The sequence below is a fragment of the Elephas maximus genome, chromosome 11 (genome assembly GCF_024166365.1).
Source record: "Elephas maximus indicus isolate mEleMax1 chromosome 11, mEleMax1 primary haplotype, whole genome shotgun sequence".
Lineage (NCBI taxonomy): Eukaryota > Metazoa > Chordata > Mammalia > Proboscidea > Elephantidae > Elephas > Elephas maximus.
Window position 1 is genome coordinate 80442489 of NC_064829.1, and position 19583 is coordinate 80462071.

Below are 19583 nucleotides of genomic sequence, written 5' to 3' on the forward strand. Positions count from 1 at the left end.
CTCCATAGATATGATTTTAGGCTGGGTGGGGTGGGGAGGGGGAACCCTGCAGATATTGACAATAAGGGCATAAATATAATTATAGCTAATTTATAACATTTCAGTCCATTTTTATAGAGGAAGACTTTAGAGTCTCTAACCCAGGTTATCCAACGCTCTCTACAGCACAATCTAAGTAATGCTATTCATGGTACTGAAAGTTACTTACATCAAATAGGGAAGGATGAGTTGCATTTGAAAATCAAAATGAAAGAAAAGCTTATGTTCCCACTCTGAAATGTATTGAGCATTTCCACTGGGCTCAGAGAAATGCATGGCCTAGACACATTTCAAGTCGATCATCAAATCCAGTTCACCTCGTGACTGACCTTGGACCGTGGTGGCGCTCGGATGTACCATTTGCAATCGACGGCCTCACTAGCGGAAGCTTTGCCTTCCTTCATAATTTGCACAGACTCCACGATTCCTTCGGGGCCGCCCATCTCAAACTCACAAGCTAAATAACAAAATACCAAAGAAACATACAAAAATGGAGCTTGAATAATAAACCAACAGTATATTTCATAGCAGAAAGCAAAGGTCTCTGAACATTATTAAATATTTAGTTTACCAACCTGGTAATGGTTTCAAAACGCCAAGGTCCTTAAAGTCAGGATCTTAAAAATTGAGAAAAACACAATTAGTCCTATTCTGCATTTATGACTTAAAATAATATTGAATAACATTCCATCAAATTATTCAGGAACCTGCCCAAAATATGCACTTTAAGGAAAGTGAAATTGTTAAAAAGTTAAATTTTTATTAAATAAAAGTATATGAAAATGTCATGACTGAAATGTTAACTTATGCAACATATCATTAGTGCAAAGTTTTTCTCGATACAAAAGAAGTCATTTTTGAAAGATCATTCAAAGTTACTCCTTCATCAGGTCATCAAGGAAAATGTTTACACATTACACATTCATAACTGAACAGCAGGTGTTTTTGTAAAACATAGCCATAGGTTAGTTAGCATTTGGGTGAACTTTACTCTGTTCTAGATATGATTATTTTGTCTGATTCAAAAAAATCTGTAAATTGTTAAAACACAATTTTCAACTGCAAATATTGGAAGCACAAAGTCAAGATGTAAAGTCGAGGGCTCCTTCTTTTCCTAGCTTACTGAACTATCCTGTTTTCACCACATCTGCTTCCTAGACGTTGCATATTAGACTAGCTTTCAGAGTATTTGTCAGTATGCTGCTTAGTGTACTCAGCATCCAGGCATTCTCCAGTCTTGCTCTCAAGCAATCCCAAGTTCAAGTACCTTTCTCTGCTCAGTTACATACTTCTAGGCGGCTTGCTTTATCAGGGCCCTCCAGAGCATCCTACTTGTTAAAAGCCAACAATGGTGGCTCCATTCTCATTTTCTGGAATTGATTGTGACATAGGTATGCAGCCAATGAAATCAAAAGGTAAGTCTGTTAGACGGCTTCTGAGGAAGTTTTCCTCAATCTTAGAGAAATAAGGCATCTAAAATTGCTTTTTTCTTTTTCAATTATACTTCAGATGAAGGTTTACAGAACTGGCTTCTCATTAAACAGTTAGTGCACATATTGTTTTATGACATTGGTTAACAACCCCACAACATGTCAACACTCTCCCTTCTCAACCTTGGGTTCCCTATTATCTGTTTTCCTGTCCCTCCCCTGCCTTCTAGTCCCTGTGCCTGGGCTGGTATGCCCCTTTGGTCTCCTTTTATGGGCCTAATCTTTGCATGAAAGGTGAATCTCAGGAGTGACTTCATTACTGAGCTAAAAGGGTGTCCAGGGGCCATACTCTCAGGGTTTCTCCAGTCTCTGTCAGGCCAGTAAGTCTGGTCTTTTTTTGTGAATTAGAATTTTGTTCTACATTTTTCTCCAGCTCTGTCCAGGACCCTCTATTGTGATCCCTGTCAGAGCAGACAGTGGTGGTAGCCGGGCACCATCTAGTTTTACTGGACTCAGTCTGGTGGTAGTTGAGCTTCATTAGTCCTTTGGACTAATCTTTCCTTTGTGTCTTTAGTTTTCTTCTTCTCCCTTGTTCCTGAAGGGGTGAGGCCAATGAAGTATCTTAGATAGCCACTCACAGGCTTTTAAGACCCCAGACGCTACTCACCAAAGTAGATTGTAGAACATTTTCTTTATAAACTATGTTATGCCATTTGAGCTAGATGTTCCCCTAGATCATGGTCCTCACAGCCCTCAGCCCAGTAATTCTGTCCCTTCAGGAAGTTTGGATGTGTCTGTGAAGCTTCCGTGATCTTTCCTTGTACAAGTTGAAGACATCTAAAGTGTTACTGGCTCATGTTGTAGTCCTTTTGGGGCCTTTGGCATTAAGGCAATTGCCGTCTTCTGACGTTGAGAGGTGCTATTATAAGGAAATGCTTACTCTAGTGCTGAGAAGAATGAAAACCTGGAGGATGTTGAGTCCTTAAGGGTGTCACTTAGGCACTGTATTAACCTATTCCGGATGTGTATGTTCAGGGATTTTTGCTTTTTGAAACATGCACATTCTTGTAGCATCAGCTACTTTGAATTGGATTTTCTTTTACTTATGGGTGAATGCATCTATGGTTATCATTTTTATTTTGGAGACCTTGATATCCAATTTAAAAGGTGAATGAAATCTAATTCATTCATACTGCTATGGTATTAGCTATAAATTAAAAATCTTAATAAGTTAGAAATATTTTCTGAGGGACTGCTCAGGAATGGTTTAGGGCAGAAATATGAAAGGGTAGCAATATTTCTGAAGGAAACACTTATGGTTATTAAGACTGGGTGTGCTTGCTTGTATTTGTATTGGCAGCTAAGTATGTCTCTTTGAATGTCTGTGTGCCTGGGTATACTAATGTGTAAATGCAAGCTGATCATATTAGTTTAGTACCTTCATCATGGACCTGCTACTTTTGTTGTCATAAACATTGATGTATCTGAATCTGTTGAAACTGAAAGGCCTAGATCATCCACGCTACAACCTAGCTATACCAGGTATTTAGACTCATTTTATATTAAGACATTTTTAAACAAAAAACAAAACAAAAAAATCTTGTTGCTTTTGAACTTATTCTGGATCATATTGACTCCATGTATGTCAGAGCAAACTGTGCTCCAGAAGACACTCTTGGAATTTGTTAATTAATAGATCAAGAGAAAAACTTCTTTACACATCTGTTTGGAAGACAGTTCTTTGACCTTCTGAAAAGGAAAAAAAAAAAAAAAAAGGAAAAATGCCTGCATGAAATTTCCATGAAAAAAGCAGAAATGAGAATATCCAGGACCAGGCTACCTTCTAGTGGGAATTTTATTCCTTCAACTAAATCAACAAATGGTTGGTTATTCTTTCAATAAATATGTATTTAGTACTTTACTGTGTGCAAAAAAGAACTGTTTTGTATAGGACTACTCAGATCGATGTCAGCACTGAACAGGTTCATTGGCATTGAAGAGACCCTTCCATGTTTTCCTTATTTTTACATCAAGTCTCCCCACTGAAAGAATAATATTCTTTCTTAGTCATTATATCCTTTCTGCTATTTTGCATACTGTTTAATTATGCTCATTACCATTACTCATTATCTGCTTCTTGATTAGAATGTTTCAGCTTTACGTGGCTGTTCTTACGATTCTTATGGAAATGTAGCTGACACTCTATTTTCTAATTTGAAGGCTAACATTTTTCATTTTTATAACTCGTGCCAGACAACATTGAGAGAAATGCCAGTTCTGAGAATTGACAATTTATTTTTGTCTTTATATTAATGGTGAGAGCACTGACGGTTTAAAAAAAGAAAGAAAGAAAATAGGAAAAAACGAAGTGTTTCTGCAATTCCATTTGATTTAGCCCTCGGTAATATCACCATAATATATGACCTACACAACCTGCAAAAACAAGCAAACAACAAAATAATAATAGAAGAGCCTAACTTGAATGTTAAGTATGTTAAGGTTGAGTTATTGTCTAAGGTTGTCTGGGGGCAATGACATAAAGTATTATGCAGAAGCATGGTAAAGTCGGACTTACTAATCTTCCACTTTGAATCTCCCCAAATCTATTCTCCACTGAGCAACTTGAATAAACATTGAAGAATGTAAATCAAATCATGATACTTACCTGGGTTTTCACTGTACTTAGAATAAAATCACAAGTCTTTTAAAAGGGCTAGCATGCCCTGTAAGAAGCCCTAGTGGTGCAATGGTCAAGCCCTTGGCTGCTAACCCAAAGGTTGGTGGTTCGAACCCATCCAGAGGCTCTGTGGGAGAAAAACCTGGTGATCTTTCATAAAGATTAAAAACTAAAAACCAAAACAAAACCAAACCCATTGCCATCAAGTTGATTCCAACTCACAGCAACCCTGCATGGCAGAGTAGAATTGCCCCATAGGGTTTCCAAGGAGCACCTGGTGGATTCGAACTGCCAACTTTTTGGTTAGCAGCTGAACTCTTAACCACTACACCACCAGGGTTTCCTTGTAAAGATTACAGCCAAGAAAACCCAATGGGGGAAGTTCTATGCCCAAAGATAACAGCACCATGCCCTGTGGCTCTTGCCCCTGCCCACCTGGCCCAAGCTCCCTTCCCTGCTTGTTCTGTGCTCTCCTCCCCAAACACACTGGCCCCTTTCTATTTCTCAAACACTCAAGGCTTTCTCTCCTCATCCTCCATGCTTTGCACTTGCTCTCGCCTCTGTCTACAACGCCTTTACACCAGGTATTTCCATAGCTGGATCTTTCTCATTTTACAGCTCTTGTCTCAAGTGTTATCTTCTGAGAGAGGCCTTCCTTGACCACCCTCTGTAAAGTATCACTGCCTCATATTTTCTTCTCTCCCTTCACGATTCTTATCACAATTTGCAATTGTTTTGCTACTTGCTTGTTAACTTTTTATTGATCGTTTACTCCCATTAGACTATAACGAGTCAGAATCGACTCAATGGCAATGGCATTTTTGGCTACAACAAATTTGGCATGATGAAAGACTTTATCTCTGATCCTTCTCTTTCTACCCAAGAGCTAGAACAGTGTGTGGGTATAGGATTTGCAGAAAAAAAAATTATTGAATAAATATTTAACATACTGTTCTCTATATAAAAGGATATTTTTATTTTAACACAAGTTGATTTTCTTATATTGTTGATGTATTTATATATTTGATGTAAATATATCAACTCAGGCATTATATTAGAGACTGGCCTCCTGTTTACCAAACTCATATCTCTTTCCTCCTGGGCACACAACTAGATTGTTTCCCGGCCTCCCTTACAATTGCATGTGTCCATATAACTGAGTTATGGCTAATGAAATATAGACAAAAAGGTTGAATTTACTTTCAGGCTGTGCTCATAAAAACTTCCTGAAAAATCCCATGCTCTCTCTTTCTTCCACAGTCAACCTCAGAAGTCATACATGGATGGTGCGGAACTCCATCAGACTTAATTCCTAAATGAACATTTGGAACACAGCCTCTTCCTTGCCTCTGATTTGACATGAACAAGAAATAAACTGCAATTATGTGAAATTACTGAGATTTTAGCTTTGGTGATGCAACAATTAAGCTCTTGGCTGTTAACCAAAAGGTTGGCGGTTTGAACCCACCTAGAGGCTTCACAGGAGAAGGAACTGGCTATCTGCTTCCATATAGATTACAGCCTAGGAAACCCTATGGGGCAGTTCCACTCTGTCATATGGGGTCACTGAACAATAACAGCACCCAACAACAACAACGCTGAGTTTTTTTTTTTCTTTTTTAATGTTATCGCAATTGTTATTCCTTTAATTCAGAGAGGCTCAAGGGGTGGTCAGGAAACCCCATGAGTCCGTGAAGCCCTTTCATGGGACCCAATGATCAAATAATTTCCATAATGACAATAAAGTATTATTTGTCTTTTTTCACTCTCATTGTCTCAAGAATGTATGGCAGAGTATTCCAGATCCTATAGGACATGTGGTGGCATTACTACTACAGCTAATGACGTACTTGCTTGTGTATTGTTGTGTTTTCAGGAATATGCTAAGGTAGTATGTTGAGGGTACAAATTATGTGAATTTTCAGAGATTAACTCAGTTCATTCTCAGTGGCTTTCCTGGGCATTCACTGGCTACCTTTGATTCCCTTTGATAACTCCATTTTTGTCCAACACATTGTTATATTGAAATCTCAATGTTTTCCTTGTGTCTACATGGAAAGACAACAAGAATTAAGTACATTTTCTGACTTATTTTGTAATTATATTTATTTTTTAAATTTGAAATGTTCTCTAAATTTTTAAATTTGATCTAAAACTGTAATTAATGTGGAATTTAATAATAGTTTCCCTTAAATAAAATACCTTTGTGATATATTTTTCTTACAGTTAAGAATAGATATTTGTCTTAGGAAAGAGTGGTTAAAAGACTCACTTTCTCAACTAAGCTCTACCTTCTATGTCTAAAGTTGGAGGGAAAGATGAAATTTGAGCCCACTGTTGCTGCTGTTGTATCAATCTATATCATTTATGATTTCCCTCATTTTCTCTGACCCACTACTTTACCACCTATGGTGTCCTCTTCTAGTGATTGGTCTTTTTTGATGATGTGTACAAAGTAGGCAAGTTGAAGTCTCACCATCCTCACTTCAAAGGAACATTCTGGTTGTATTTCTTCTAAGACTGACTTGTTCATTCTTTTGGCAGTCCACGGTATATTCAATATTCTTCACCAGCACCACAATTCAAATACATTAATTCTTCTTTCAGCTTTAAACCCACTGTTCTTGAGTCGATTCCAACTCATAGCGACCCTAGAGGACAGAGTAGAACTGCCCCATAGAGTTTCCAAGGAGCACCTGGCAGATTCTTTCAGTTTTAGACATGTTAATAATTTACCTTGCTGTGATTTAGGCACAAAACATTTTGCTATAATTTTGCTGTGACAGTTTAGTACAGCATTATGGTGAGACAGTAAAGAATTTTTGTTTAAGTATTGGGTATTATGAACATAGACATGATTTGTTCATTAAAAACCAAAAACCATTTCAAACTAGAAATGAGAAAGTCACTGAGACGTCTTATAGAGTATATTATTGCACTGCACTGGCTGGAGAAGCACACACAACAGCAGAGAAACTAATAAGTTGTGCTCAGTTGCCATTGCTGAACCCCTGCTGGATGACACGTCAGTCAAAGAAGTCAGAACGCTGCCAATTTCCAACCATACACCAACTCATTAATTTGAAGATTTACCCTTAAATGTGAAGACAGAGTTAACATTGTGTCTGCAGAATTTTTCTTCTGAAGAAATGGACAAATTTACAGATGGGGCCGGGCTTGCTTATTTTGCTTGTATTGGTCCAGTGTCAGCGTGGACTGAAAACTGAAGATCCTCTTTTATGTGAAAGCTACACTGGAACACCTGTACTGATGTTTGCATTGCTGGTGCAAAAGCAATGGTGGACAAAACTGCTGATGCCTTAGCACAAAGCACGCCAGTGGCATCAAACCTTGCCAGTAGCATTCGCTGTATAAATAATTACCATGCATTTGGAGGAAAACAGAACAAAATACAGATATTATTTTACTCCTTGATGAAGCAAGAAATATTATCGTTATCATTTTTTAAACCTCAATTCTTGAGTCCATGTTTTTTAAACATTCAGCAGGATGACATGTTAAGAATGCTTAAGGCAGCTCTGCTGCAGACTGAAATAGATGATGGTTTTTTTGAGGAAAAGCACTTGCGCAATTGTTTGAATTATGACTTGAACTATCTACTTTTTCCATGAAACATCATTTTTGCCTGATTATTAAGCAAAAACAAACAAAAAAAAGGGTATTTGGCAGACGTTTTCTTGAAAATGGACCAAGCAAATTTGTTCTCTTTAGGGAAAACAACTAACAACATTCGTTGCCAATGATACAATGCAAGCTTCAAGGATTGGGAAAGGTATGTGCCAGTATACACTTGACAGCTTCCCAATAACTAAAGACCTTTTAAATTAGATTGTTGGTGCTATGAACAAACATGGTTTTTGATACTGAATAATGCAATATGTCAACATTTGGAAGGCTGGCAAAACTCGTCATCCGATGTTTGCCAAATGAGTACTTCATGATGTTATACGACCATGCATGAGTAAAGGAGTCATTTGAAGAATAAAATAGGTTAATGGTTGTCAGTGTAACCAAATATGTAAAATTCACTTATATATAGTTTCAGATTCCACAATGCAACTAAACTGTAAGAAACTATTACTTGTCGAAGTTTGTTGCAGTATTAAAGAACAATAGCTACTCTTATCTCCTAAAACACTCTTGCTTTTTCCAACTACATATCTCTTTAAGGCTGGGTTTTCTCCATATAACCTCAGATTCTGCAACAGATTCAATGCAGAAGAAAATGTGAAAATCCAGTTGTCTTCTAATGAGCCAAACATAAAACAGATTTGCAAAAATGGGAAATACTGATATTATTCTAATTTATATTTAAAAATTTACGAATTAATAGGTCAATGTTTTCATTAAAAAACACTGTTTATGTCAACATATAACTGGTTCATTATTGTTATTTTATATGAATCACTAAATAGATATTTAAATTTTTTTCAGTTTAAATGTCTAACATGATAAATATCGAGTGATGCAACCATATAAGCTATAGCACAGAGATGTCTTCAATAATTTTTAAGAGAGGTTAGCAGATTAGAGACCAAAAATTTCAGAACTTCTGTCTTACCCAACCCCAACTTTGTATCATAGGTAAATACCTTTCACCAACAAAACTCCACGTCATGATTTAGTAATTCAGGCCTGTGCAATGCTTTTATTTTACCCATAACCCAAGGAAGTTTCTACAAAGTTAGTCATATCACAGATGGACTCTCTGTAAGCTCTCTTTTATCTGGTAGGGTATGACTGAGTCAAATCAGAGGTTCCTTCATCTTATAAACGGACAAATGGGAGTTCAATAACTTTGGGAAAATGTAACCTGTTTTGTCCTAGGCCTAGCCCTATAATTTTGAGCAAATCACTAAGTCTTTCTGAAACTTAGTTTCCTCAGCTAGAATGAGAATGTTGTTGTTTTAGGCTTTTATGGATCCAGTATGCCATTATATCACAGAACACAGGAGTATTCCTAGAATACAACAGTTAATGGATGAGCGTAATTGCTGGCCAGGCCATATAAGTATTTCTATAAAACCTTTGCATTGGAGAGATCAACTTTGATATGTTTGCAACACCACGCAGGCCAGCTACCTGACAGGCTAGTCTTAGAGAAAGTTAATTAATACTTTTCCAAAATTTCCACACTCTCAGAAATCCTGAATTATGCCATTCTCCTTATCATTACCCCTCTTACTGAAAAGTAGGTCTTGAAAGCAATATTAGTGAAAACCCTTTTTATTTCCTGAGTTACCTAAGAATTTCTACTATTTGTTTTGGCTTTGCATAAATGTCCAAAATTTTTTAATGGCCTTGAATTTGGGGAAACTAAACGCATGTTATACCATTGTTCATAAATCTTCAAAAATCTTATGAAATAATCTAGCATCAATATTTGATAGAAAAACATTCATTAGTTGGCCGTCGCCGTAACTCCCTTCTTCCTACTAAAAATGGAAAATCATGGTGTTTGTCATTTTTTAAATCAGTTGACTGAAGTTGAAATGATGTTTGAAATAAAACTTAAAAACTAAGGCAAAATAAAAAAATCTTGACATTGCTGTACCAAACCAGTTTGTGTCACCATATTATTTTAATAATCCAATTTATTTCAATCTTCTCTAGTGGTAACACTGTTGCAGAAAATTCATAACACAATGATTTGAACATATTTTAAGGGTATACTGTTTTCTGCAAGTATTGGATTGATAATTACAACTGCTTCTCTTTTGGGTTTGTTTTCCTGAGGGTCTGAATGTGGGCACAGAATCTGTGTGCCAGAACTTCTTTTTTCTAATTTAATATAAAATGTATTCTGTTATGGATTGAATTGTGCCCCCCAAAATATGGGTTGGAATAGCACCCCCCATACCTGTGAATATAATCTCATTTAGGAATAGTTTTCTTTGTTATGTTAATTAGGCCATGTCAGTGCAAAGTGTTTCTTAACCCAATCACAGATGTGGAAGGGAGACAAGGACATTCCCCCAGAGCCAACATTACCTTCCCCTAGAGCTGGCGTCCTGAATTCGGACTTCTAGTCTCCTAAACTGTGTGAGAATACATTACTCTTTGTTAAAGCCATCCACTTGCAGTATTTCTGTTATAGCAGCACTAGATAACTAAGATACACTACACTTCCCTCCCTGATATCCGTTCATGCTTATTGGTCTGCATAGAAAGTGTTGTATAATAATTGGGAAATGGGAAGAATTGTTCACCACTGAAGAGACTAGAGCAGAGGGCATGGCAGGTAGCATGGGACTGGGTCGGGGATTTTATTCTTAGAGGAGAGAGGGCAAGAAATGGCTTTTCATTAAAGACTATGAGGCTAGGAACAACTACCGGCATTGTTTAGGGATAGGGGTTAGCAAGTGTGGCACAAAGTTGCCAATCTTAGTGATCCGAAAAGGAGAAACAGAAGTTTTTCTCAACACTTGAAAGTAGAAATGGGACATTTGGAATAGTTATAGGAAAGATTATGTTTACCCAATACATGCCAAGAACTGAGAGTGTTGGTAGCATGAGGTAGTGTGTGTGTGTGTGTATGTGCATGTGCAAGGACAGGCATGATGGTGGTGGGTGTGCCATTATCCTCCTATTAACTGCTTTCTTCTGATTATGTCACTGAAAATCAAATTATGTTACAGATAATTTAACATATATATTTTAAATTGTATTCTCTCAATTTTATTGGAAAATATGACTACAACCATCACGTGGAGGTACCAGCTAAGAAAATATAATAAGGAAGCAAAGAAGCTATACAAGCTCACAAATACAGTTCAAACAAAGCAAAATCCTTTTCCTGCCAGTGCATCTGATGTGGCCTAGCCCCTTCTAAATAGAGCTGGAACTGCCTTGAGTTTGGCAAGTCTGGGCCCATCCACAGTCAGTGCCTTTGGCAAGGATGCTGGGGTTTTATGCCAGGTGCTGGAATGCACACGGGCCCGTGGAGCCATCACAGGAATGAGAAAAGGGCAGATGCAAAATGTCAAATGCTGCCCAGCCAGTGGTGTGTGGGCCTGCATATGGAGCTTCATGATATAGTCCAGGAATTCCCAAGGCATGATTTTTTTTTTTAATAAATATATATTTTTATTTTGTTTTTATGATTTTTTTATGTTTATTGCAGAACACACAACAAAGGAGATTGAAGAATCAAAGGAGATTAAAGAACCAGCTAGAAAGGAAAAAAAAAAAGCCACTACCCATAAACAATTCTTCAGTTTTCTATATTCCCTTTTAGTTCACATGCGTGCATAATTTTACTCAGCATAAAGCTGTTTCTATATTTGACATGATATCAAAACAGTTTCCATGTTGCTACATGGCCTTCATAACCATTATTTTAAATAACCACATAATATTCCAAGAAGGCTTATATTCCATAATTTACTTCATCGTTCCCTACTCACGAGCATTCACTCATTCACTTGCTCCACATTTATTGGGCATTTAAAATTTGTCAGGGTCTGTGCTAGGACCGGCCAATACAAAGACAGCACTCCCCTCTCAAAATTGCTGAAAGACAAGTAAACAAATCATTACAGTGGAATCACTTTATCAGAGATTATACATGAGCAAATAAATGAAGGGAAGCACGAGAGAGGAGCACTGAAGACAGGCCAGGCTCTTCTCTCCTTCTGAATAAAGGAGGACTGCAACTCTTGGGAGCTTCCCATTTCCTTGTCTTATGTACGTCAGGCCACTCTGCCCACCCAGCACTCACCCACACTAGTTTCTGCAAAACCTTCTCCCAGCTCCTTCCATCTCAGTGGAGGACAAGTAAAAACCTGAGGCGTAATTCCAATTGTATTGTATTTACATTTTATTTTTTATTGTACTTTAGATGAAAGTTTACAGAACAAACTCGTTTCTCATTAAACAATATGCATATTGTTTTGTGACGCTGGTTGCCAACCCCATGACATGTCAACACTCTCCCCTTCTCAAACTTGGGTTCCCCATTACCAGCTTTCCTGTCCCCTCCTGACTTCTTGTCCTTGCCCCTTGGCTAGTGGGCCCATTTAGTCTTGTTTTTTTTTTTATGGGCCTGTCTAATGTTTGGCTGAAGGGTGAACCTCAGAGGGACGTCATTACTGAGCTAAAAGGGTATCCAGGGTCCATACTCTCAGTGTTTCTCCAGTCTCTGTCAGACCAGTAAGTCTGGTCTTTTTTATTTTTGTGATTTAGAATTTTGTTCTACATTTTTCTCCAGGCCTATCTGGGACCGTCTATTGTGACAGTTGGTGGTAGTAGCTGGGCACCATCTAGTTGTGCTGGACACAGTCTGGTGGAGGCTGTGGTACTTTTAGTCCATTAGTCCTTTGGACTAATCTTTCTCTGGTGTCTTTGATTTTCTTCATTCTCCCTTACTCCAGACTGGGTAGGACCAGTGGGGTATCTTAGATGGCCGCTCAGACACCTTAAAAGGCCCCAGACGCTACTCACCAAAGTAGAATGTAGGACATTTTTGTTATAAACTATGTTATGCCAATTGAGCTAGATGTTCCCCAAGACCATGGTCCCCATAGCCCTCAGCCCAGTAATTTAGTCCCTCAAGGAATCTGGATGTGTCTATGGAGCTTCCATGACCTTGCCCATGGCATGATTTGAATAGGATGTACTTTTGTCAGTCTGGACAAGGGACTGAAGTTACCATATGTTTCAGTTATCCAGTGCTTCTATAACAGAAACACCACAAGTGGATGGCTTTAACATAGAGAAATTTATTTCCTCACAGTAAAGTAGCCTAAAAGTCCAAACTCAGGGCATCAGGTCCAGGAGAAGACATTCTCTCTGTGTTGGCCTTCTCATCAATGTTCCCCCAGGCTAGGAGCTTCTTCAAGCAGGGATCCCCGGTCCAAAGGATGTGCTCTGCTCCCAATGCTTCTTTCTTGGTGGTATGAGGTCCCCAAATCTCTGCTTACTTCCCTTTCCTTTTTTATCTCTTGAGAGATAAAAGGTGGTGCAGGCCACATCCCAGGGAAACTCCCTTTACCTTGGATCAGGGTGGTGACTCGAGTAAGGGTGGTGTTACAATCCTACCCCAATCCTCTCAACATAAAATTATAATCACAAAATGGAAGGCCTAACGAAGTTGATACACACATTTTGGGGAGACATAATTCAATCCATGACACCATAGTTTTGTCATTAAAAGAAGATGGGTCCTTACTTTAAGTAATTATTCTCATGCCCATCTACCCAGGTCAGAACATGTAAGGTGCAGCCATCCCTCTACCATTCAAAGTCACAAAATTCAGTGTGGTGGGTTGAATTGTGTTCTCCCAAAAGAAATACTCAAGTCCTAAGCCTTGGTACCTGTGAGTATAACCTTATTTACAAATAGAGTTTTTGCAGATGTAACCAAGTTAAAATGTGATCATACTGGGTTAGGGTGGACCTTAAATCCTATGACTGGTATCCTTATAAAAAGAAAAGGGCACACAGGGTAGAAGCTGAGGCAGAGATTGGAGCGGTACAGCTACAATATCCAATTTTCCCTTAATATGTTTGGTTGGATGTAACAACACATATGAAGTAAAAAAGCTCTTTTTGTCAATTTACTTCATAGTTATACAAAGATTGTGGATAACAGTAAAACTAAGCTAATCTAAATATGTATGAAGCTATTTAAAAAGCATTGTGTCTAGTGTCTCAATTTGCAATGAAAGAAGTTCTCCCCTAGATATGTGCAACTCTTTGAGAATTGAATGGAGCAATGCTTATCTGTATTCTCCACTATTAAGAAACCCAGTTTCATATGATGTAAAGAGAAAGTAAATGATTGCCAAAAAATTCAGAATACTTCCACTTCATTTCTCGCATCTCTTTCATCCCCCTGCTACTCATTTTTCAATGATCACAGTGAATCAGAAGCTCTGAAAGGATGACTGAAACCAATATTTTTAATGAGTGTTCCTCTTGAAAATGCAAATGATTCAAGACAGGTAGCTAGCTTGAATTACATGTTGAGAAAGTTAGTCTAGGCAGAGCTTCCAACTGGTTTGTTCCAGTTTGAACCCCTACAGATAATTTGCAGGTCCACCCCGAGGTATACTGAAACAGAATCTACATTTTAACAAGATCCCCAGGTGACTCTTCTGTATAATAAATTTTGAGAACCACTGCTCTATTAGTAGTTCTCAGAATTGGTCCCTAACCAGCAGCATTAGCATGGCCTGGGAACTTGTTAGAAATGCAAACTTTCAACAGGGGTTCCAACCATAATGGACCAGTTGGAAGTCCTGGGCTAGGAATCCTTAAACCTCCTCTGTCTCTGAGAAACAAACATTCTATAAAGTATAGGCTTCATCTTGGAGAACCGGGGAGAATTACAGACCATGAATTAACAAAATTGAATATACTATGGACTGCCAAAAGAACAAACCAATGAGTCTTAGGAGAAATACCACCAGAATGCTCCTTAGAAGCAAGAGTAGTGATACTTTGGCTTGCTTACTTTGGACAGGGTATTGGAAAGACCAATCGCTAGAACAGGCTTGGTAAAGTAGAGGGTCAGCAAAAATGAGGTAAACCCTCAATGAGATGGATTGACACAGTGGCCGCAGCAATGGACCAGAGCATACCAGTGATCATGAAGATGGCATAAGACCTGTTGTACATAAGGTCGTCATGACTTGGAACTGACTCAAAGGCAACTAACAACAACACACCCTGGAGCTCCAGACACAGCTGGACTACTATAGTCCATTTGCACCCAAATCTAATGTCTCCTAAGGATTCTAAGAATCAAGAAGATCACTCCCAGCCTCTATCCAATACAACTCTAAATGTGCATGGAAATACAAGTCTTCAAATTTTAATAGTGCTATATATTTTTTTTATATTGATATATCTTTCCATTGGCATTGCAAAAAACATTTATGTAATTGTCAAAATGGTGTTACACTATGAAATGGCTTTGAAATGGTTCATTTGCTATCAGACTGCAGCTTAAGACCCAGCTGTTTTCAAGACACTTGCCCTATCTGCAGTCTCTTTGCTCATTTTTCTACTATTCAAATGTAAAAGCACTTAAGGTTATTTCATTAAAAGTGTGAAAATAATCCAAGGCTTCCCCACGGTAATGGTCTAAAGCAATATAAATCAGTATCATAATTTTCAGGCTCCATTATTTCCAAAGGAAATAGGTCTCCCGTGTTTACTTATAGAGTAAGATGGATGTGGTCCCTCCAGACTTATTCCCTTAGACTTTCCATTTTTATCTATTTTTGGTCTTCTGATGAGAAAGCTGAAAATTTCAAAAACAAAATTGACTACTTTTCATGTTTTCGTTTCATCATAAAATACCAAGAACTGGCAATTTTTTTTTTTTTTTTTTAAGAGTTTCTCACTGCCAGCTTCTCTTTCCAATCTACTATGGCCTCCTTGGAAACCCTGGTGGTGTAGTGGTTAAGTGCTACGGGTGCTAACCAAAGGGTTGGCAGTTCAAATCTGCCAGGCACTCCTTGGAAACTCTATGGGGCAGTTCTACTCTGTCCTATAGGGTCACTATAAGTCAGAATTGACTTGGCCGCAATGGTTTTTTTGGGGGGGCGGGCGGGGGTTATGGCCTTCTTAGACCCAACCTTCACCACTTAGGACATTGGTATCCTAACTGGTCTCCTTGACTTAGTCCCTGACTTTTCCAGTTCATTCTCCATACTGTATCCACAGTTACCACTCTCTTGTCCAGATCTAAGCATCTCACTATTTCACCCTCTCACACTGAACGGCTCTACCTTTCCTTGACCCTCAAAACATAAATAATCTCTAGAATCTCAGTCTATCAGCAATTCCCTTTATTGTATTTTATTGTACTCACTGCTCCATGTTCCAAGGACAGCTTCCCTCAACTTGAAAACTTTCCTGCTTCCTTATCCCAAAAGAAACCTTCACCAACCATGCTGCTACTTGGAATAATATAACTTCTTTCCTTCTTTCCTGAAATGCCTTCATCTGGATGAGCTGTACTGAAAACTACATGTGATTTATCTGATTATCTTCAGTTACTTATACTGCTATAAGATAGAAGATTTTTTTTTTTATTATTCATGAAATGAGTGAAAAAGTAATTTCCTAATGGAACATGAATTTGGGTTCTGAAAAGTTTTGACTCTTGGTGCCTTTTCTCGTTTGCATCCCTTCTTCCACTGATAGGGAGATGATTTCCAGTTCCACACTGTGCAGTTAACTATGCAGCCAGCACTGAGCTTACAAATAGTAGGCAGTAAGGAAGCTGGTGCTCTTGAGGAGACTGCAACAGTGAAATTGTAATCAGAATGGTAATCCTAACAATCGCCTTTATAGAGGAACCGCCTTGTGGAGAACTTTGCTGGATGATATGTATGGTATTTAAGTAGCGGAATAATTGGATGAAATATATATATAATTATTCCCATTCAATGCATCAGAAAACTGAAGCTTAAGTAAGGTTAAATAACTCATACAGAGCCACAAAGTTAGCAAGTGGAGAGGTAGTACTTAACCTACACTCTTTGACTACACAGCTATGTTCTTACATAGTCTAGAACCTTCCAGACTTCCAAAATTGGCAGTCACTTCATTGCAGTCCAGCCTGATACTGCTGCCTGGATATTTATTTGTTGTTGTGTGCTGTCAAGTCAATTCCAACTCATAGCAACCCTATATGACACAGTAGAATGGCTCCAGATGGTTTCCCAGGCTGTAATCTTTACAGGAGCAGATTGCCAGGTCTTTTCTCCTGCAGAGCTATTGGGTGGGCTCAAATCACCAACCTTCCAGTTAGCAGCCAAGTGCTTAACTGTTGTACCACCAGTGCTCTTATTTGTCACCTTAGAATCAATAACTCTAAAACTGACCTTACTGTCTTTCCTCCAGGAGTTTCTCCAATTTTGGTTAATGTCATCAATGAGTTTGAAGTTATCCAGGCTTTAAAATTTAGAAACCCTTCTGTCTTCCCCTCACTCTCACCATCTGTGTTGTACCTGCCTCATAACCACCATGTCGTGCTAATCCTACTCTTAAATGTTCTTAACGTATTTTTATGCAAATAATGCACGCCTTCTAAGTTTGTTTGCTAACCATTCCCTTTCCCTGAGAGGTATTTTCGTAAGTGCTCTATGCTTTTTTTTTTTTACTGCAGCAAAAAAAAAAAAAAATTGGCATAGTAGGCTTAGGCCAATACCTTGTGGGGAGAGAGAGTAGTTGCCAAACTAACATAGAAGGTATGCATTATTTGCATAAAGACACAGTACATTTATTACTTTTGCTCAGGTCCCACTACTACCCCTTTAGTAATACTTCAAAACAAACAAACAAACTCATTGCTGTCAAATTGATTCTGACTCATAGTGACCCTACAGAACAGACTAGAGCTGCCCCATAGGATTTCCAAGGAACAGCTGATGGATTTGAACTGCCAAACTTTTGGTTAGCAGCCAAGCTTTTAACCACTGTGCCATCAGTAAGTAATATGCTACATTTGGTCTTCCTAATTCAGTCTCTCCTTTTTTCATCCATACTCTCTGAAGTATACTTTTGATGCAGTCAATGTCTTTAAAAATATCCAACTCCTCCTGCAAGTTCAGAATAAAGTTCAACTTTCTTAGAGATGCTTTACTATCAACCATTCAGGAACCATCTCCTAAAACTACTCTTGGAGTCAGCAACCAGTCAGAACTGCTACCTCATCATCTCAACATATCCTCTGATACTCAAATACGTCCTTCTTAAACTATCATCAGGGCTGAAGTACTCACCCCTCAGATATGTGTATACTGAATATTTATCATTTTTAATACCAAACTCAAATGCTTATTCCTATAATAAGGCCTTTCCAGCATCTCCATGCAAATCTCACAGGAGCCACAGTACCATTCTCTTAGCCCCTACTCATAACTGGTCTTAAATTATAATTCTTTACATTCATGAGTTGGCTCCCTTATTACTTGGTAAGTTCACTGAGAGTAGAGCCATGACTTTTAATAATAAGAACTTGAATTTAACTCTGCTAAATTTGATTAGTTTAACTGCCCTTGGGTCATAGTCCTACTGGAACCCCCTCTCTTACTAGAAGCCATCGTAGGGGTTATAAATGGTGAGTATTCCAGGACTCTTAATTGACTGATGAGAAAGCCATTTGAGGACAAATAATTTAGTGAATAATAAATCACAATAGTAAACCACTCTGGTATATATTTCCTGGGTTTGTTTCATTAAAAAAAAAAAAAAAAAAAACCTATTTTATATTAATTTGTCATCTTTGTCAAATCTAAATTTACCTTACTTTTAACTATCAATAAACTATTTTATTTGCTCTTACTAATAGTGGCATTTATATATTTTGGTATATGCATTAAGGCCTGAAATACCGTATTACCAGGCTGTGGCTAGAAGAGCTGGAACTAGTCCCTGGCCCTGGACAGTTTGTCTCAGGAGTATACCATTAACCATGACATCATACTGCCTTCAAGTGGAACAGGGAGAAATCTAACAATCCTCTCCTCTAAACCTCTCCTTCAAGACAAACACACACTGATTTGGTTAGACCTAGGTGCAGCCAAATTTCAAATACCTCCGGAAGTAGCCTGGATTGAGCACTGCACAGTACACCTTCAGGCTGAATTGACCACAGCGAGTGAATCCAAAGGAAATCCCTCCTGCTGTCACTAATTCCCATGACGTGCTTGTTGCCCTTTCCTACGTGGTCCTGGCCAGAGGAAATCCTGAATTTCTAGGAGGGCCCATGAGGTGAGGAGGATAAGGTGAGGATGGGACCAACTAGGCCTAGGGGTCCACTCAATGCAGGGCTGCTACCCAAGGAGTGTTTCTCATGCTCAAAATCCTGTGGGGCTACCAACGAAACTATAAAAGGGGCAAGGTGGGCAGACACCACCTTTATCACTAACCACATGGCAAAGATCAGCAAGAATCCAAATTCCAGCTAGAAGTGGATCCAGGTTTCACCTTTCCACATCTCTGTAGCTTGTCACCAGCCACTTCCATAGCAATTCCTCTCTCTAGCCCTAATCATCCAGAGTTAGATCAGACCTCACTCTAGCTGTTCTGAGTTGGATCAAAATATATCTGGCCACCTGTGGCCAGGTCATGGGGGGGCAGCTATAGGCTCAGGAGTCTGCACAACACCCTGCCCTTCACACCAGCTGGCCTCCCTCTTCTCTCTGTCTGTCTGTCTAGTCCCCTGAGACTAGGTCATAAGCTAAAAGAACTCAATTCTTCTTCACGGACTGAACTTGCAGCCTTTATCACTCAGCCACCAGAGGTTGGTGTACACAAACTGTACTGCCAGCCCCTGCTGGCTCATTACCCCTGTGAGTTCATTAATTCTCTATAAAAGCTCACAAAATTCATGGAGACCATTACCTATACCTTGGAGCCCTAGTGGGACAGTGGTTACAAGCTCACAGTTGCTAACT

At 38.6% G+C, this 19583-nt stretch overlaps 1 protein-coding gene across 1 annotated transcript in view; it reads right to left on the reverse strand.

The window, feature by feature from the left end:
• Window positions 1-19583, reverse strand: part of NETO1 (neuropilin and tolloid like 1) — a 164768-nt gene that overhangs the window by 72212 nt on the left and 72973 nt on the right. Inside the window, exons 5-6 of the mRNA XM_049900718.1 lie at window positions 615-656; window positions 369-496 (exon numbers count right to left, since the gene is read on the reverse strand). Of these exons, the coding sequence (XP_049756675.1) occupies window positions 369-496; window positions 615-656 (170 nt within the window). The remainder of the gene's footprint in view (window positions 1-368; window positions 497-614; window positions 657-19583) is intronic.